General features: G+C 49.0%; 2 protein-coding genes and 1 long non-coding RNA gene across 6 annotated transcripts in view; 1 reads left to right on the top strand and 2 right to left on the bottom strand.

Annotated features, from left to right (window-relative positions):
• The window catches only part of CLASP1 (cytoplasmic linker associated protein 1), a 197316-nt gene extending 196209 nt beyond the window's left edge, over window positions 1-1107 (bottom strand). Inside the window, exon 1 of the mRNA XM_067299284.1 lies at window positions 1048-1107. The gene's annotated coding sequence lies outside the window, so the exon portion shown is untranslated. The remainder of the gene's footprint in view (window positions 1-1047) is intronic.
• A 160-nt stretch (window positions 1108-1267) lies between these two features.
• LOC136992317 (uncharacterized) lies at window positions 1268-5165 on the top strand. 2 transcript variants are annotated; one of them, XR_010884502.1, is made up of 4 exons: window positions 1268-1372; window positions 2612-2681; window positions 4148-4252; window positions 4692-5165. It is a non-coding gene; the product is annotated as an uncharacterized lncRNA (long non-coding RNA). The 2 variants fall into 2 exon arrangements; XR_010884501.1 differs by lacking the exon at window positions 2612-2681.
• A 10531-nt stretch (window positions 5166-15696) lies between these two features.
• On the bottom strand, window positions 15697-20209 carry NIFK (nucleolar protein interacting with the FHA domain of MKI67). 3 transcript variants are annotated; one of them, XM_067299285.1, is made up of 6 exons: window positions 19976-20196; window positions 19770-19895; window positions 18619-18727; window positions 17689-17900; window positions 17066-17143; window positions 15697-15895 (listed from the first exon to the last, which is right to left on the bottom strand). In XM_067299285.1, the coding sequence occupies exons 1-6, from the start codon at window positions 20117-20119 to the stop codon at window positions 15719-15721; spliced, it is 846 nt and encodes a 281-aa protein (XP_067155386.1). In that variant the 5' UTR covers window positions 20120-20196; the 3' UTR covers window positions 15697-15718. The 3 variants fall into 3 exon arrangements, with proteins under 3 accessions (XP_067155386.1, XP_067155387.1, XP_067155388.1); XM_067299286.1 differs by lacking the exon at window positions 17066-17143 and having other exon boundaries at window positions 19976-20209; XM_067299287.1 differs by lacking the exon at window positions 19770-19895 and having other exon boundaries at window positions 19976-20195.
• Window positions 20210-20277: the final 68 nt, after the last annotated feature.

The following is a 20277-nucleotide window of genomic DNA, read 5'->3' on the forward strand; positions in this document are numbered from 1 at the left end:
ATGTTGTTCTGCCTCAGTTTTCCACCTCTTTCCAAAAAGCTGGGAGTAGGGGCTTCCCCTCCCTCACAGATATCCGATGACCCATGCAACACTGAAAATACCTTAAGCGTACACTGTACAGGTATGTAATGGGAACACTGAGAAACAATTGCATTCTATTTTATTCAGACTCAGCAGCTCTCCAAAGCATTTTTACAAGACTCAGTCTAATGATCAAACCACCTCTTGGTACAGGCGCAAACTCCCAGTCTGGATCCAACTTGCATTAAAGATTTTGATGGAAATTAAATAAACCACAAACACACAAAGAGGGCTGAACCCACCCAAACCAGCTACTACTGTTCCACAAGGCGGTTATAAAAACACAGCAGCCTCAAGACCCTAGTATAATCCCACGCTCCTGACCGCAGCACGGTCACGTTTCACCTCTCTTCACTCACTACTGCCCTGCTACTGATGCTAGCCTGCTCCTGGCTGCAAGCGGCCCGGGCAGCACCGCCGCCAGCGCGGAGCTCGTCCCCGCGCCCACTCACCGTCCGCAGGCGGGGCGGCCCCGGCGCCACCGGGAGGGCTGCACCCCCGCGAGCCCGGCCGGCAGCGGCGCCCGCCCGCCCGGCGACCCGCGGGCGGCAACAAAGCGCCGCGGCGGGCAGCGCCGCAGCCCCGCTGGGGGGGGGCGAGGGGACCGTTGGGCGCGAGAGCGGCCGCGCGCCGCCCAGCACCGCGCGCCCGCCGCGGCCGTTACGCCAGGCGGCCGGAGCGCGCGGCAGCGCCGTTATTTATTTATTTATTCGTTTGTTTTCTCCTTTTCCCCCCGCCCCAAAGGAGCCGCGTTACGGGGCGGAGGCGGGGGTGGGCCCGGGCCCGCCCCGCGCGGCGGGCAGGCCGCCGAGCCGCGCTGCCCTCGCCCGGGGGCGGCGGCGCCACACAAAGCCCCCGGCCGCGCTCCGCTCCCCGCGCCCCCCTCCCACCGCGGCACGGCGCCCCGAGCCGCCCCACCCCATCCCGCCCCATCGCATCGCATCGCATGGCGGCGGCGGGCGGTACCTGGCGGCCGGGCCCGGCGGCGGCGGGGCGGGGGCCGGACGGCGCTCAGTGCCGGCGGCGGCGCCCGCTGCGCTGCATGGCTGCGCCCGCCCCGCTGCCACGGGAAGAATGGGAGCCAGCGCGCAGGCGCCGCCCGCGCCCACCGCGCACGCGCGCCGCCCGCCCCGCGCCTCTAGAAGGCTCCCGGGCCGGCAGCGCGCATGCGCGCGGCGGGAGCGCGCATACACCCTCACCCCACCCCCTCCCCGCGTACTATAGAGTGCTGGGTGAAGGCTAGAGAGGAAACGCCTCCACCTGCTCTCTATGGTAGTCCAGCCGCGATGAGGTAAGTGTGCCCAGTGCGCATGCGCGGGCGGCGCCCCACCCGGGCCTCCCTGGAGGCGGTGGCGGCCGCAGGGGGGTGCTTGAGCCCGCGCCGCCACGGGCGAGCGCCGCAGCCGCCAGCGCCGTGCGGAGGAGCCGGGATGGGCCAGCGCGGGCGCGACGGAGGGCGGCTTTGGGAAGGCGGGGAGGATCACTTCCCGGGTCAACCCGCCGCCGTATCGCATTCACTTCCGGGCCGGGCTCGGTTTTGCTGTTGGGGGAGGGTTAAAGCGGCCGCTGAGCCCCGCCCCGCCCCCAGCGCGGGGCCGCGACCGTTAGGGGCCGGCGGCGCCGTTACGGGCCGGGCCCGCTCCCTGCCCGGGGCACCGCGGAGCGGGCCGGGGCCCCTCAGAAACGCCCCCCCGAGGCGGCGGGGCCGGGCCGGACCGGACCCCGCGGGGGGCCAAGGCGGGAGCGGCGGCCGCGGCGCGGCGCAGGGGAGGCCAGGCCAGGCCCGGCCGGGCCGAAGCTGCTGCGGAGCCGCTGCCCGGTGAAACCGCAGCGGGAGCCCGAGCCCCCGCGGGACGCGGGCAGACGCACGGAGCAGAGCGGGTTGCCGAGAATTGCTGCTGTTGTACTAAATGCGAATATCTGGGGCTGAATTAATAGCGTTTGGGGTTAATTAGTAGCGTTCCCCCCCCCCCCCCAGCTCGCTCACATGCTGGGTGCAGCCCCTCAAACGCCGCCCAGCGCGTACAGCGCCAGACAAACACCTTTTTTCCGTGCGAGCTTGCAGGCATAACAGAGACAACGAGGTGAACAAAACAGTCCCGGCTGAGCGGCCGGAGCAGGAGGCTCGGGGAAATACAGTGCCCTCGGCGGGTGCTCCGCAGTGGTGAAGAAGTGCAACTGCATTATGCCCTACCGTGCGATCTCAGGGCAAGGAGAGCTGGGCGAAAGGGCTGCCAAGGGGAAAGAAGCCTGATACCGTGTTCATGTGCATAGGCCCCTCTCAGACACCTCCATATTGAGGGAAACTGCTTTGGACATTCTTAGTTTAAAAACAAGATGCACTTAAAAGGAACAAATTCCTCCCCCATTCTTTCTCCTAAATGGAATGAGTTAAAGAGCTCTAAATTTTTGACTAGTTGCTGAGGTGAAAATAGGAAGAAACAACTTGTGCATATGCTCTTTACCATACCATGTTTGACAGATCTTTTCCTCACCAGACTTATGATTGCTTCTCTTGTGTTGGTTGTAGGAAACTGGTTTCACTTCAAACATCCTCATCCAGGTCCTCTGAGCCACAGAAATCTGATGACCTCCATAAGGTGGTGTGATATCGCCATTTCAAAAAATACATATCCTGAGCCATCAAAACAGTTCATATGGAATAACTGTATGCAGAAGAAATGGCTCCATTTCACTCATAACTTCCTGAAATAATTCATGCCCCTTACTGTGGCTGCCTGTAAGATAAGGGTTTTGGTGCAGGAACAGTTGTCTCCAGAGTCTTTGGCAATCCTTCCCCCCCCCCCCCCCCCAAATAACATAGCACTGCTGATGTAATCATTTCAGCTATCAGGCTCCAGAGCGATGGCCAACTGCTGCTTTGTATGAAAAAAAATCAGCATAGGTTGAACGTAAAAAGTGGAACAGGCTGCACAGATGTCAGGGAAAGCTGGGGATATTCATGCTTAGAAGCAGGGCAGCTTTGTGTAAACTAAAAGCATGTGATTACAAACCAGCTTACAAATTACCTTGGTTCTCACTGCCCCCCCGGAGAGTAGGTAACCTCATGACAGCCCTAGCTGGCTAAGTACTACCCACTGCAGGGACAGAATGGCTCTGCTTAGCGTAATACGGCTTTCTTGTCCCTATATTAATATCTTTGTGTGCTAAGAGGAGAGACACTCCCTGGCCCTACTCAGTTGTGCAACCAGGACTCCGATCATTTGCCCTTACCTCATTTTGCAGTCTCCCAACACTGATTTTCATAGTTAAGCTGAATCTGTTAAGACTATGGGCAAAGGTTTCTTGGAGACTCTGGAGAGTTTCATCTCTGTCGCTTAAAATGCTATCAGATTCCATTTTGAACAAAAAAATAAGAATGATAAAAACCGAACAGGTATATTCTAGGTTAGCTGAATTATGGCAAATAATACTTATATTTCATTTAGCTTTAGTAAGGAATTAACTTTTGTATATCACACATTTGATGTGAATTCATTCTTTACAGTATTACAATAAAGAGGCCTTTGCCTGGCAGATTTCTCAGTACTGCCTTCTACTACAGTATAAGTGGGTGTTGTTGGGTTGGTTGTTTTTTGGTTTTTTTTTTTTTTAAATAGATGGTTACTTCTGCTGATTTCAGGGTCAACATTTGGCTGTCTGAAGCTACATAAATGCTGAGAGGTGCAGCCTGCTCATTTTTTTAAACATTGTTTCTTCTAGACAAAAATAACAAAGTGTAATTCTTTTCTCTCTTTTGCTGCAAACTTCAAGTGAACAGTACATGCAACTTAGAGGCTTCCTCACCATGAAAAGAGCAGATAGCATGTTGACAGTCTCTCCTTTTTTTTTTTTCTTGTAAAACAGGAAGTTTCTCTGTATAGAAATAAATTCCTCTGTCATTTAATCAGCGTTAATGTTCTGTGGGTTTTTTTTTTTTTTCTGTTATTACATGATCATTTCCCTAGTCCCCTACAGGGACGTTTAGAATAGTTTGTACCTTTATTTTTAAGATAACCAAATTGTTCCATGAGTAGCAGAACTAATGAGGCCTGGTTTCCTGCAGATTTGCGTCCTTTGTTCCTGCAGTTCCCACAGCTATCTCAGCAGCCCTACCTTCCTCTACGGATCCTTGACACTCCTCCCTTCAGGGGAGACGGCAGGACGCGTGGTTAGTCCTGAGCTGTGCAGGGGCGGGTGGGCTGGCAGGCTGCTGCCAAAGGGGTCGCGGCATGCCCGAGTTCCCCCTGCCTCTCCCTGGAGGCTGGCAATGCCGATTTCTCACCTCCACTTCTCATGAAACCTGAGATTTTTTTCCTCCTCCCTAAATGTTAAGAAGTTACAAGGAGGAGGCCAGCCTGACAGCTGAATAGAAGCAGACCGACCGACTAACATAAGCTTCATTTTCATTAGAAAAAATGTCAAAAATAATAGATTATAACTTGGAGGGTTTCTTTAAACTTCAAATAGCAGGCAGTAGGACACCGTTCTGATAATTTTCCCTTTAGGTCTCTTAACATTTATCGGTACTGCACATAGTATCCTAAATACTTCACCCTGCTCTCTCTGATGAAAATCCATTAAGCGAAAGTATTTTATCTGTTTTACAGCCTCACAGCATCTCACTTTTCTCTAAATCCACCTAAAGTTGGCTCCTCTTGATTATACTGTGCAGTGCATCAACTTTCACAGGTACCTCAAATTGCACTAGTTCCAGCACCATCTCGGAAAGACCTTTGCCTTCCGTTGCCGGGGACTGCTCAGGAAACCCATCGCAAAGGCATGCGAGGATACCTTGGATCCAGTTGCCCTCAATGTATCTTGCGGAATCAAATCTGCGTGGATATCTCACTTTCTCCAAAGTTACCGTTAGGTAACAATGACACAATGCTATTTCTATACCAATCCTCGGGGATTTATACCCGGGAATGCAGAAAGGGCTCTCTACATCCAGCACTGCTGATCCTCAGACAGTGATTTGGAGGAGACAGCAGTATCTCCACTACAGGAGCTCTTACTGTCCCTATCGACTGTTTGACAAGGACTTTACTAGTGGTTTAACAGCAGTTGGCATCACCCTTATAAATAACATACCTAAATAAAGGTACTTCTTACTATGGTCTCATTTGTTAAAGATCTGCATTTACTTACCTGTCTGGCACATAGAGCCCCACGCAGGCAGGACTAGTGCAGACAGAAAGGTAAGAACATCCATCCTCCGAGATGATACTGTTCCCAGTGAAGCAGCACTGATCCGTCCATCTGCAAAAGACACTTCTCCCTGCTTGTTGAGAAAGGGTCTAGTTGTTATGAGCAGGTGGGCGCCTATACATGTGCAAGAAAATATGATTCATTTGCAAGGTGAATCAGGAGATCAGCTTATGGATAGCTGTAGTTAGGGCACAGGAAGCTGTGTTTAAAATAAGGGCAGAAAATTTTAGAAAAAGGAATGTATGGATATTCTAGCTTTCTTTTAAAAGCGTGCTACTCTTCTGAACAAGAACACATCAATAGAACAGAACTAGTGAGAGGCAGAGGGATGGGATGGGATGGGATGGGAGGGAGAGAGGCTGTTTTATCTCAGGAGAAACATTCACTGCACTTGAGAGACCTGCTCTTCCCTCAAGGGTCTTTTGCACAATGTCTGTGTAGGGATCGGAGGGGCTGGGTGCTCCCAGGTGAAATGCATCTGTATATGAATAACATTATAACAACATCATTGCCCACGATACGAGGACTGAAATCAAATCCTGGCTGCCCCTTGGTCGCTCTCCCAGAGGCAGCATGCTGCCACGCAGACTTACAAAGCCACATTTCCTTCTCGTGCCTGTCCCAACCGGATTACTCACATGGATAAGGGGTAGCAAACTTCACCTGATTCTACATAACGCTGGCTCCCTCCCATTGCCATCTCCTGGCACTTATACCTCACACACACACATCACCCAGACAGACTCGCTTGGTGCTAAGGAAAAGGCTGGATTGCTCCTGGCACAAAGATAAATAGCATGGATCAACACAAAGTGAGGTCCAAGTACTGGACTCCTGAGTGGTGCTAATCCCGCTCCGGCACAGGCTCCCGGTGTGACTCACCTTCTCTACCCCTCACTCGCTTATCTGTAAAACAGGCAACGAGCTTTCCTTGCCCTATAGGAGGCCTGCGTGCGAATGAACATTTGAAATGGAGCACAAGCTAGTTTGGATCAGCATTAAGTTTAGTAATTCCTCATTATTCCCTTTGCACATGGAAGTTGTCACAAACCTAGATTCGAGGCGCTTTCAGCTCAGACAATAACGCTCCTGCGCCGCTACCTCTTAATTGGCATTTTCCTGCCAAGGCTCAGTGCTCTGCAGCAGGCGCTTCCCACGCGAGAGCTGCCACAAACAAGACAACCCGCTGACCCGCTTAACGCCCACGGGAAGGCACGGGAAGTCTCGCCTCGGTCACCAAACAGAAAAGAAAATCCAGTAGTAGAAGGTTTTGATTAAAGGGAAGTGAGCAAATGGCTTCGAGGCTGACAGTGCGCACGTGTGCGTGTCCGTGTGCATTCGCTCCCGCGCAGTGATCTGGCCACCCAGGGAAGAACATCGCGCAGAGAGCAGCTAGCCCTGATGTGGTGTGAACTGAGCTTGATTCGAGATCTCCCACTGGCATCAAGGTCCCGGGAGCCATGCGAGATCCCCACAGGCACCGCAAGCCACCAACTAGTGCAGACTGTGGCATTCGTTGTTCTGCGACTCTGGGGTCTGATCCAAAGCCCCCCAAACACAGCACACAGGTTACTGGCAACAGCTTTCCATCCCTTCTGAGCTGAGCTAGATTTAATGTAGCAGCCTTAAAGATGAAGGGTTTCTAGTCTGAGCTAGCCGTAGGTACTAGATCTCATATTTTTATCACAGCTATACGTGCCCATGTTTTCCCTGACTGCCCTCGGGCCTCTGGGAGGACATTTACAGGTCAGACTAACAGGAATCCTATTTCTGTCTTGCATTTAAATTTACACTAGATCACTTTTCAGCCCCATTTCCTCTTCCCTCCTAATAACCCATTACACCCCTTTAGAAGGATTTATCTCTTCCCGTTCTTGCTTTGTTTAGTCATCCCCTGTTTTTATTTCATCTTTTTCTTCCACCATCGAAACGCTTACAGCTCTTTCTTTCACTCACATCTTCATTTTATACATGCACATCACACACTCACATACCTTAGCAGCATGGATTCCTTTAATCTTTGAAAAACATTTCCTTTTTACTCTCACCCAAATATTAAACCAACTGGAAAGTGACACATCAAGGTTAGGAATGCAGTCTGCTCTCGACAAGGAAAAAATGCTGAGCGTTGCAAGACAGGCTAAGTAAATGGATTAAGATCCTTTTTACAGATTAGGTCACCCTTCACCCCAAATGCAGATTTCCACTGAAATTAATGGAAGCCCTTACTGAATGCAGCGGGAGGGCTGACATTGGACAACACCACAGCAAACATACCAGCAGCCCCTCAAAACTGAGTGTCCAAAACACCAGCTCCAAACGGTTCTTAACAACCGACTGATTAAATCTATATTATGTATTAACATGGCAGGATTTCATCTCGTAGAATTATGAGCTGAAGGGGAAAAAAAGCTGAGCCAGCAGTTCTCAGGATTAAAACCAGGACTGTGATTTACCCGATGTGACTGCGCTGACAGTGCACCAAGGATAGGTTTGCCCTAGGAGAAGCTGTTCTGCCTCTAACACTAATACTTTGCACTCACAGCTCCTTCCAGCCCACTCAAAGCACTAGCAACTCCAACAGTTCCATTTTACGGGGATAGTTTGTTTTTCAGGATACAATTCAGCAGAACGCGCTTTAAGCACTGCCTGTTTAATGAACAGCAAACCACATATTTATGCGGGACAGCTGAGGGAAAAGCCTTATAGATTTGCCTTGCATTTCCTCCGCCCGTCGCTTCTGGGCACATGAACGCAGCCTTTCTAGCGGTCAGACGTGCAGACTCAGCCCAGCACCTGAAAGTCCTGCTGGGTCCTTTCCAGCTCTCACATCACCAGAAGTAAAATATCTGCAGGCAGCCGAGTCAGCGGCCGTGCTGCTGCAGCGTGAGCGGCACAGCCCCCTGCTCGCTCCCCAGCGCGGCCACTGCTGCGGGGTCCGCGGGCGAGGAGCGTGCATTAACCCAGCAAGCCAGGCAGAGATGCGAGGGACTGTCTAAGCTCTTGAAATGGTGCTGTCCTTCGAGCCTTGCAAAGCCACCACGACAGAAGTACTGCTACTTCTCTGCGCCTTTTAGAGGAAGCAGAGCATGTGCAAGCTGGGGGCTTGCACAAGCACTCACAGGGAACCTGCAGCAATGCTCAACTGAGGAGTAAGCAGCCCGATTTCCAGGTCTGTACCTGCTCTCCAAGCCCTCAGCCAGAACTGGAGAAATGCACAGAAAAAACATGACATTCCAGAATCATTATCCTAAAATCCACTTTTATTTGCCCTCTTCCCCCCATGCTCTTTAAAGCGACAGCAATTTCAAACTCAGGTCAGGCTCTGGACTCCATAGGACAGGCCAAGCACAGGGTCGAATACACGACCATGGAAAGAAGGGGCCTTCAGCACACTGCAGAGCCCGCGGCCCACGGCGGAAACCCGCCGCGCTGCCCCCAAGCCCAGCAGCATTCATCCTCACAGTCACGCCTGCTTTGCTCAAGCCTGCAGGCCTGCAACGCACATGAAGGCCTCTGCTAATGCAGCGCTTGCTTTGCGCCCTGCCTGTATCATAGCGCGGCATGGACAAACCCTGCCTTCACTTCCGTTGGTTTCCACGTGTCCATATTCATGCAGACAGACGGAGCTCACAGGACTCATGGACATCAGCAGAAGCAGCCTCTGCAATACCCTAAGTCCTGGCAGCAACACTGCAAGCACTGCCAGCTCTTTCAGCCTGTAGGACACATAGGCACAAGCTCATCATGTCCAAGTACTTTGACGTGGCAGGGGCCAAACCAGGGCATCCAACTGCAGGCTCAGAGCAGGGTAGGCAGCAAAATGCACATTAGGAGTGACCAAGCTGGCTCTGTGAACAGAAGGACACGTAGAAAAACAATTTATCTTCTATCCAATCCCAATTTGCACAGCTCCAACCAACCACCTTGTACTCTGCTGGCACTTGTGTCAGAAGAGGACAAGAAAGGCTCAGAGAGCCAAGTTCTTCAGCAGTGAGTACTCAGCTCTGCTCAGTCCAGCCCTCATCCCACTGCATCAGGGAGATGACAACCATCAGTGGGGTTTATGGCCACACTTGGCCTTCAGGTCTTATGTCAATCCTCAGTAGAGCTGTAGGAAGAGCAACAGTCCTGCTGACCCCACATCCAGCTGGATCTGACGGTCACTGGGCTTCAAATCCCAGAGTGCTGTGAGCACTCTGCAAGGAGCCCCCATCCAGTGCTCTCGCATTCTGCATCTTCGCACTTCTTTAGCGATCCTGACCAAGCCTTTCCAAACACCGTTCCTCACGTGCCCCCTTTCTGGGCTGTAGCAGGAGCTCCCTGGGGGCACGCTCTTTCCCGGAGCTGTGAGCAGCCCTCCCCTCTCTGCCCCGCTCCAAACAGCTCCCCAGCCCCCATCACTGCAGAGGGGCGGCATGTAACTGGATGCTGCTGTACGCGATCCCCCATGCCCTCGCGTTACCTGAGTGCTGGCGCTCATTGCCTGGTTTGCAGCAAGTGCCCTGTCTGTCGCAATAGCTGGAAGCAGCCCATGGGGACAGTCATTACGTGAAGGGACAGCCATAAATACACATGCTCCTGTTTGAGTTCCAGCTCTGCGTCCCACGTTTTCCGGGGACTGCGTGCCCTGCCTGCCATCCTGCCTGCCGTCTAGCAGCTGAATAAGCTACCACAGTGACTAGATGAATAGATAGAAATCCTCTCCTAGCACTGTGCTCGTGTCTTCTCCACTGCTCCTGCTCTCTGATTAACTGGCCGCATCCTTTCTTAAATCCCAGCTGGAAGCATTTCCTTTACTTACTTGTTTTTCCTGTCCCTCAGAAAGCCCTTTGCTGCTGCACATCGCATTTCCATCTCTGCATTATTCAGCATACTGAACTCTATTGGGAAGCCACTCACAATGAAGCTGGTTGCAGTAAAGCAGCCCAACATATTAAGAAAAACATAAACCTGCATTTTCTTCCCTGATTAGAGCTAAGTTTTGTGTAGGAGCTTCCCTGTAGCCTATCCTTTCCTAGTGCAGGAGATCCACATAGATACTGGACACAAACTCCTAGCCAACAGGTGTTTAACTAATCCAAGTCTCCCAGGACAGCCAGCATCTCAATTCCTGCCATATGCTTAATTAACGCCAGGTAGGAAAAGTGATGAGAGGCCTCACTGCCCCCCGCGTAGGAGAAAACGTTTCACTTTGGCAGTTCTCACTCATGCAGTTAACCATTTCCTGGGCTTGCTCCGACAGCTGCTGGCCTCGGGCAGGGAGGGACGTGCCTGCATTGCCGGTGCCCAGCAGCAGCCTGACCCACAGAACGGCCCTCCCCACCGTCTGCGTCGCAGCACCACGGGCTGATCCCCCACGTAGCCTTGGCTAAGGAGGAGCAGATTATTGCTGTCCGGCGTTGGACGTTTCCCTGGTGCTGGGCTTTCATTAAGAGCCTGGGTGTTAGACTAAACTCTGGGGGACAGGCCGTGTTTGAACGGCATCTTGGACAGCGGCGTCTGGTGCAGGGCGAGGACCCATGGCTATTCCTGGAACACATCTAACAGCAGTCACGTCCCCCACATTCCTGGCACCCCGCCTGCCTGGCGCGCTCACCTGAGACGCCGTGCCCAGGACAGGGATTTGCACGGTGCCTTACCCAACACAGCCCTGGCCCGGCTGGCTGTGTCGCCCAGGCAAAGCAGGAGCCTGATACCCCTGCGCTGTCAGAAGCTAGGAGAGGAGGGATTTGTCAGAGCTGCCCTCTGCCCGCGCTGGCGCTTTGCTTCAACAGGACGGGATGTCACCACCCAGCGCCGTGCACGGAGCTGTTTGCAGTCAGGTTTGAGACTTGCTCCTCAGGGCCGCAGACATCTTAAAAGTCAGGTATGCAAACCAACAGGCTTGTCACGGCCAAGAGCATCCCCGGAGCAAGCGTCACTTGCCCAGCCTGCTCTCCTCCTCTACTCAGCGCTCATGAGCGGGCCCTGGCACGTGGACCATGGTTTACAGCACGCTCCCAAAGCGCCGTGCAGCCTGGACCACAATCTCCGCACACCTAATGGGCAAAACAAATGCAAAAAGCATCAGGCCACATCTTTAATTCCAACCACAATTTAACACTGCCAAGTCCACCAACACCTTTTCCTCTAGAGGTGAGCATTTGCTTCATGATTCCTTTCTCTTCTGTTTTTCAGCCAATTTTGCTTTTCCTTCCCCCTCCATTCCCCTTTTACTTCCAGCGCTGGGAAATGCTGTACATTCCTAAGCCTGGCTTCCCTTCCTGCCAAACAGAGAAATCAGCATAAATAAGAGTAAATGAGCAGATGTTCCTAAACAGCCTCTAGGCATTTCTGAAGCTTGATAATGGTGCTACATCCATAGAGACTCAGTAAACCAGCCCCATTAAGTCACTTATGAAAGGTCAGAGAGCTTTCAAGCTGTGGCTTGAAACCAAACCCCTAGCACATACCCAGTTAAAACACTTCACAGCCTGCCCTAAAATTACAGTGGGCAAGAGGTCTGCCTTTGTCCAAGCTGAATGAATAAACCGACTGGAGAGCTGAGAACATGAAACTCACTGCAAGGACTGACATATAACTCATGACACAGCACGTCCACCCATTTGCTATGGAAACTATGTTTGGCAAGTATCAGGTGTCTGAATTTCTGCTTATATACATCTCCCAGGAGAGCAGTATATTAATAACACAGGCTGCCTAAAAACAGAAACTGTCACCAAGAAGTTACCCTTCTCCTGAGAGTTTCTTGCTGTAGTCGGGGTATCATTGGGCTTACTGACCCCTCATTCAAGCAGCACAGAATTTTGTTTCCTTGCTCTTCAGATTTGCCACGTAAACTGATCTGATTTCGAGGAAGACCAATAAAAAGGAAAACAAGTCCTGTAAGTGGACTTTACTGTAGGCACAGCTTTCATGAATGTCTTATCGCTTGCACTACTACACAATGAACCTGGGGAGAGAGCACCAGCCAGGGCGTTAGCTTGAAGGAACAAGCATGAGAATAAGGCCCTGGAAGCTCATGCAACTAGGCAGGATAGCCCAGGCATGGCAAGCAGTATGAAAAATAGCCAGTAAAACATGGAAAAAAGCAGCAAGTAGACACGGGCTTCCAGACGCAGGCATAGGCAGAACACAAGGCACAGAGGAGAGCGCAGTCACGGAAGCAGAGGGGGAGGAAAGCAACGCAAGGTTCAAAAGGCAGATCGGGGAGCTGGAACGGGAAGCACTGGAAGGGAGCTGCTCGGACTTCAGTGAATGCGAAATTTGACTGGATAAGTTAACTCATTTTATCAAGTGTATCTTAAGAGCAGCTTTAACTCAAGTGGTCTCATCAGGATTATTTTGTATTAATTTTACTGGCACCAAAGAAATGTGCGTATTTAAGATACATAGCAGATTTCTCCTGTATTCGCATATTGTCCTAGAGACAAATTAGAGACTGGTTTCTTGGAGATCACCAGTGAAGCTGGGTCACACTAAACTGCTATGACTAGACAGGTTCCTTTATAAATCTGGGAAGTCATTTCCCAGGAAACCTTAAGCTCTGCTTGTCAGAGGGCAGTAAAAAAAGGCTGTGTCCACACAGCTGAAACATGCTGCCACCCAGTGTTAAGACTGAATTCAAGAGATTCAGTGCCGGATAGGAGAAAGTGCAGCCACATTTCTTGTTCTTTTTGATCTAACAGCCATCTCTACTTGCACAACACGTAATGTTAACAATATGCATTTTTAAAAGAGAACTGTCCATTCTGGGCAGATGTGCTCTGTTCCTGTTGTGTTGCTCTCTGCTGTATGAAGTAGTTATGGCAAAATTTCTCCGGAGCTTCATGTCAGTTTCTAAGGATCAAAACGAATCCACATTTCAAATTCCTCAGTTACTAACAGATAAGCAATGCCTGGTAATATTTCTCCCAACCACTCTGATCACACTAATCTCAAAGCCCCCTCCAGACCTTAACTAAGGATGTATTTTCCACATGTTTGAGGGATAAACACTGCCTGTTTTACATTAAACAATGTGAAAAGAAGAAAGCCTGCAGATGACTGTTGGTGACCATCAGGCTGGTCAAGAGGTTTCCCTAGCATGACTAAGATGACAAGTGTTTGATATGAAGGCACATTCATCGAAGTGGCTTCCCTGACAGTTCAGTGACAAAGGAAAATAATCTGAGTCACTTGCAAATGTCATTACAAACACAGGATTATTCAAACAATCAGGCCACATAGGACAGAATGAGCCAGCAAATGGATCAAATTTCTTCTTCTCTCCAGAATCCAAGTCTTGAATAGCCAGGATTTAGTGCTGGCCACCTACCTGAGCAGCTAGTTGTTATGGCCTAGGCATTTCCCTGAAATCTTTTGCCAAGTCTGACCTAGAGCCAACAGTGCAGCAGCAGAGTGTTTCATTTCAAGCAATAAAAAAATCCAAGGCTAAGTATGTTCCACAGAACTCAGACTGGAATTTCTACCTGTCTCAAATTTGCAGTAAAATCCAAATTCTAATTGCACAGCCAGACTGCATTTTCAAACAGGACTGGATATGTACAAAAGTCATACACTGTTTATAAAGTATACCTCCCACATATTTCTTCATACCTCAGCACCCTTTAAAGAAAGGTCATGCTCTCGGAGTAGTAATCCACATTAACAGCTTTTCCAGGAGGAAAGACCACAAGGCTGGTTCTGTAACATCTTCTCACAATGAAAATTTCAGAAAAGGTAAAAATATCTGTTGCAGAAGAAGTTTAAAAAGCATTTCCAGCTTCTATACTAACTCCAATAAATAAAGGACAGCTCTGCAGGAGCTTAGGTTGGACATGCAGATACCCAGTTCACATGGACAAGATTAGTAACATCACTGAGGTTAGTACGTCAGCTTTAAGAGTTTTGAGTCAGTTATGATAGATTAATTTGCAACAAGAATAAATCTTGCTGCACAATAAAACAACTACACTTAGCTCTCTGATCTTGTACTACCAGTGACACAAACCTGCCTTCGCATCCTAGTTCACCCAGCCGGTGGATAGAAGCTTACTACAATATTGTAATCTGCTTCAGGAGGTGACAAGCACAAGTTACCCTTGTCCTACAGAGGCAGTGAAACTAAGATACAGGGGTGAGATGCTGCGGGGCCTAGAGGACAACAGGACTGCTGATACAACCCAAGCTGCTCTGAGTACTGAAGCATCTTCTCACAGTAACAGAGAACTTTGCTCAGCCTGAGAGCGGTTGCACGTAAAATTGCCATCAGCATTTGTTCCTCTCCACAGTTCTGCAAAAAGTCCCTCAAAAGGCAGCCGTACTTGGCAGCACTGTAGGACACTTACAGGAAACAGTAAATAAAAAGTAACGGATTTTAAATCCACCCATCTTTAGTTCAAGTTCCTTGTAAGTTTTCTGACCCAGACAACGGCAAGTTTATGACACACAAAATGCCAGAGAATTAGCAAGTTATCTTTGCCCGGTCAGCCCAGAGGCAGAGCAGTATGTCAGCAGGGGCAAGCCTGGGCCTTCTGCTAAGTGAAATGCATTTTACAGAAATACGTGAGGAACAAAAGGGTAGCTGTGACTCTGGCTAGGCCACCTGTCAACAGACTAAACCTACCTTACATCCTCAATAGCAGGGTACACTGTCAAACAAAAGTCTTTTTTGCCTGCTTTGGGAAAGAAATTTGGATCTTGAATGTAAGTGACTGACCTCAGCCATCATCTTCTCTCTCTTCTCACCACCTTCCTAGTCCCAATCCCTTTAAGTCCTCCACAACCACTCCAAGTCCTAGCAAAGGCTGAGCTGCCCGGGCACTGGTGAAAGCAGGGATGAATGCCAATGCATTTTTCAGGCAGTGCGGTATCCTGCCTCTGCCCAGGACAGGACAGGCAGATCTTGACTTACCGCAAACAGAACATAAATCAAGGTATGTCTTCCCCGGGGGGCAAGAAAACCTCTCTCCCTCTATCTGTGTATCTATGTGAGAATTCACATATAACCAGATATTCAGTTAAACAGAAGAACCACTACCAAAACCGAACACAATTAAAAAAGGATAAAAACCCAAACCTTTTTATAGACTGTCGTTAATTATTAGTGTAAAATACAGCCCCATCAGCAGGGCCTGAACAGACAGCCCCACATCTTGCAAAGCAGGGAGCCCTAGAGACAAGGAAGTTACAGAATTAACTGAAGGTCACAACAGGCACGTCAGAACACTGGCACTGACGAGGGTGAAGTCAAGAAAACCTGTAGCTCCCAATAGCTAAACAGGAGGGGAACAATCGGTGAATAAATTCCCTGTACAAGAAAGGCTGAAACACCACAGTCCAGCAAGATGAACTGAGACAGGTCAGCAGAACCACCAGAAACTCCACCTCACCAGATTTTGAGTTGAGGAAAAACTTAGCTACAGACATTAAAACTTAAGGTTTATTTCTGTTTCTTCAGGTTTGTTTTTTTTCTTGTCTGTTTCTTTGGTTTCTGCACAGCATTCTCAGCACTGCTGGGGGGCAGTCTGACAGTTATTTCCTTGTCCTCTGTGTCATCATCTGCCTCGTGAGCTTTCCGGCGCTCAAGCACTGTAGGAGTACAGACTGGAGTAGGATCCTAAAGAGATCAGAAAACCGGAATTTACTACAGAGCATCTGCCAGAGAAAGTTGTCACCACCTGTCTGGTACCACAAGACATCTCAGCCCAACTCTCCATCAGAACTTCCACATTTAAAGGAAAATTGTTTTGTTTTTATAACTGAATAACTATTTTTCTACACAGTTTCTTCAGACCAGAAGTCAAAGGCAAAGCCAAAGGGCAAATATGAATTAAGGTATATTTTCTAAAACGTTATTATGCACAGTGATTTTCTAAATGTTTTATTTTCTGACTCACAGCACTAAGAAAGCCAAGAGGAAAAGAGTCAAAAAAGCCCTAAGTATATTTCAGATTGGCATACAGAAATGCCATATTCAAGCCTATAGCAGAGTTGAAGCATCCCAACTTCTCAGTAAATTCTCAGAACTCAGTTGACCTAACGTACAAGTTCACAGAGACAGCTAACCCTGTCTTTCTCACCACCAGTCCTGTCGCAACTATTGCAAATATATTCAGTAATACAAAAAAAAAAAGTGATGAAACAAAAGGGAAAATTTAATAGCTTATAGACTTTTTAGACTACCAGTGTCCCAAATCTCAATCCTGAAGACCTGATCTTTCCCATCACCCTGACACAAGTTTTAGCTGGCAGTATCTTTCAATATACTGGAATGTTATGCCTGGAAACCATGAAGGGGGAGAGATGCTATAGCATCTACATGGCACTAGACAGCATTAGTATGCATTAATGGTTCAACTTACTTTCCATCAACACAGCGGGGCATTATAATGTAGCACATACCAACAGAAGAACACCCACAGGGAAATCATTTTATGCCAGTTTAAAGCACGTACAGAGGTGGCGTACAGAAGACTGGCCCCCGCACTCCACCTGCTCCCGTCACAAGTGCCGAGTAGCAGACCCAGGCAGCAGGCGCTCCTTTGCCTGGACACACCTCACGGCACACACTGCTAGTAACAATATGCTGAACAGAAGCCTCTGCTGCTAAAACACTCTTTGTCTTGTTAAAGACAAGGAACCTGAGTGGAATCAACCACTGTCTTCCATTTAAATGCATTCCTGCACCTCAGAGCAGCTGTTACCACTGCTAAAGACAACTCTCAAAGGAAAATAACGCCGAGGTTTCCAGGCACTGAATTTAACCACAAGGACTGTTCAGTCTTACCTGGCTGTTCAAAGAAACATTCAGCTTTGGCTTGGATTTTTTAACTTTCTTTTTCTTTATGTGAAGCTCTTGCGCAGCCTAGGAAGCAAGACAGACCAGGTGAAACCCTACAGACTTCCTCATGCAAAGACACAGCGTCACCTAACAGTCTGTAGGCTTCTTTGCTTCACAATTACAAAATCTTTGCTTCAGCAATTAATTTGAGTTAATAAAAGTGGCCTAAACTGCTACAGAGGTGATCTGGTTTGAACAAAAACATCCGTAGCAACATATGAAAAGCTGCCACTGGGCATTTCGAAAAATACCACAAAGAGAAATGGTGTTGCCCAAAACACAGGTATATCACCCAAGCACTCCACAAACGAGCAATATGCTTGATTAGCATAGGCAAGGTACTTCTGGAAAAGTAAACCCAGGTGCACACAGAGTACAACCCAGCAACACTATGCTGCAATTTCCAAGAATTTCTATACAGTTCTTAACGCAAGAAGGTCTCCCTGCTGCTCCAGATACAATACAACTTTTACATCAGCTACACATAAACCATGTGATTTTCTTGTATTTAGCGAGTCCTTAGAAAACAAGCTTTGCTTAAACACTCATTAAAATGATCCCAAACTTACAAATCCTGGAAAGTCATAATCAAGCCCCCTTTCAGCCAGCCTCTTCCGTAAAAGTTTCTCCTTCCGTAGTAGTCGCTTCGCCATCTTTGCCTTCTCACTGACAGAACGTATCTTATTGTACCGCCTGACTGCAGGCTGAGAAGGTTTCTGAAACTTTCTGTCACAGTCTTTGAAGAGGTTTTTGTGAATCCTTTCAGGAGGCATGAACTGACCTGTGTCAAGAGCATATAACATCACATTATAGCAGAGCTACTTTTCCCACCAATGCTACACATAATGCTACTCAGTTCTTGTTATAACATTATCCACCGCTACAGCAAAGCATTATTACAGTATTTTACCATCACAAAGACTGGAAAGTAACTAAATACTCATTGGTAACAGTACTGATAATGGATGGAAGAAAAAAAAATACATTTTCAGTTTCATCCAGAAAACAGTCAAAAGATAAACCTGATTTTCTCAAGTTGGTAAGCATATATAGCTCATACTGCTTTACAAAACAAGTTTTAGCATCACTGTGTCTGAGAAATTCATTCATTTCATTAGTCTTTTAACCGGGAAAGCTCCTAGCATTTAACTAGATAGAGAGCAGCTGCAACAGAGTTATAAATTAAAAAGAATTTCCACATTAAAGGAATTGAATTTGCTCTACAGAAAACATCTCCCCCACTAAAAATTTTGTACACTGATATTATACAATAAGCATTATTAGTCTAGAGAAGAAAAAAAAGTAGTAGTGAATAAAAGGCTGCTGGTGATATTCTTTACACATGAAGAAAAGCAAGAAAGGCTCAGCCACACAGAAAATTCTTTTAGGCTGAAGCTTTGTAAAGAAACAAGAATCTTCAGATAATCAAAAAAAAACCCCACAAATAAGTATGAGTTTCCTTTGCACATTAGATAATTTACACTTTGGGTTATACTTACACTTTAGAAGTCTTTCACAAAACAGGTAGTTGTTCATTGTGTCTGCAACAATCTTTGCCACATCATCGGATTCGAACTCAATAAATCCATAGCCTTTACTACCTCCAGTCTGCAAGCAATAGAAGAAAATCTGAAATGATGCTTAGATACCTAACTGAAGAACTAAATTAAAAATTTTTTAATGCTTCAGAAGTGAAGGCCTATTTTCAGCTAAACAACTGTAATTTCAGAAAGTTCACTGAATTCATGAAAAGCACCAAATTTAGTCCTAGATTTGTAAAACAGTATTTGTAAGTATATATCTGTGCATGAAACAAACCACTCACCAATACCCTATTTTTATACATATATTAAAAAACCTACCCTGCATTTATTGTTTCATTTTTATTACCAAATTTATATAATATTGTAACATGATGATAAACCCACGGATGTGTAGAAGTTAAATTTATCAAGCACAAAGCAATCAAATGTTAAAATAAAATCTTTTCCATGACATTTCACAGTCTGCACTTAATTAGAGTATTTTGGCAACGCTTCCCACTTCAACACATTTACTTGTGAAGAAAGGGGCTACATCTACTGGCACTGAAACTGCTTATCTGTGGGACCATCATCCCTCATATAATGCCTATCAGCCCCAAATTCATTTTGGAAGTATTTTCAGGACAAGAAATTAAGCGCGGGGCCCCCTTCTGCCCACTCTCGAAACTGCAACGAAGCTTTCCACGTGTTGCGCACCAAAGCCGGAGGAACAGCGACAGGGCCAAAAACGCATAAGCTGCTAAGGAGTTTACGAAAGTAGTTAGTTTTGCTCGTTATCCAAGTCAGTAGGTTCTGTAAGCAAGAGGTCTCAGAGCCCTGACAGATTCAGGGTTCATTCTAAGAAAGTGAGTTACAAACGTACTGCTGTAGCTCAGGCACTTCACAAGCAGTAACAGCAAGAAAGACAAAAAGGAAGGTTAAACTTGCTTTAACAGCTCTTTGGACGAAAAGGAGAGGGGAAATCACAGCAGTCGAGCCGGGAGACAAGAGCGATTAGTCCTCCGGGCACAAGGAAACGGATTTCCGAAGCGCCCGCGCCTGGCGAGGGAGGCTGGGGCGGAGCGGGGCGGAGCGGAGCGCCCGCAGGGCCCGCGGCGCCGCGTTACCTTCTTACTCCTGGAGAGCCGCAGCCGCGTGACGGTCCCGAACTGGCCGAAGTACTCGCGGAGCTGGGGCTCGCCCAGCCCCCGCGGGAGGTGCCCCACGTACACGGTCCCCGCCACCAGCCGCTCCTGCGGGCACACAGCAGGCCGCGTTAGCCCTGCCCTGCCCGGCCCCCGCGCCCCCGAGCCCTGCCGCCCGCCCCGCTCACCTTGGCCGCGCGGCTCTGCCGGACCCGCTGCACCTGCTGCTGGAACTCGCGCTGCAGCCGCGGCTCCAGCGCCAGGAGCGGCGTCGCCGCCACCGCCTCGGCCGGGGCCTGGACTGCGGCCGCCGCCGCCTCGGCCGCCGCCATGTCGCGACCGCCTCACGGAGCACGCCGCCGGAAACGCGTCACCGGCGCTGCGCGCGCGACCCCCTCCTTCCACTCCCTCCTCGTGCGCATGCGCACTGCGGCGGCACGGGCCGGCGGCCGCCGCGCGCGCGCCGTCTCCTAGCAACGGCGCGGCCAAG

The sequence above is a fragment of the Apteryx mantelli genome, chromosome 6, assembly GCF_036417845.1.
Source record: "Apteryx mantelli isolate bAptMan1 chromosome 6, bAptMan1.hap1, whole genome shotgun sequence".
Taxonomy (NCBI): domain Eukaryota; kingdom Metazoa; phylum Chordata; class Aves; order Apterygiformes; family Apterygidae; genus Apteryx; species Apteryx mantelli.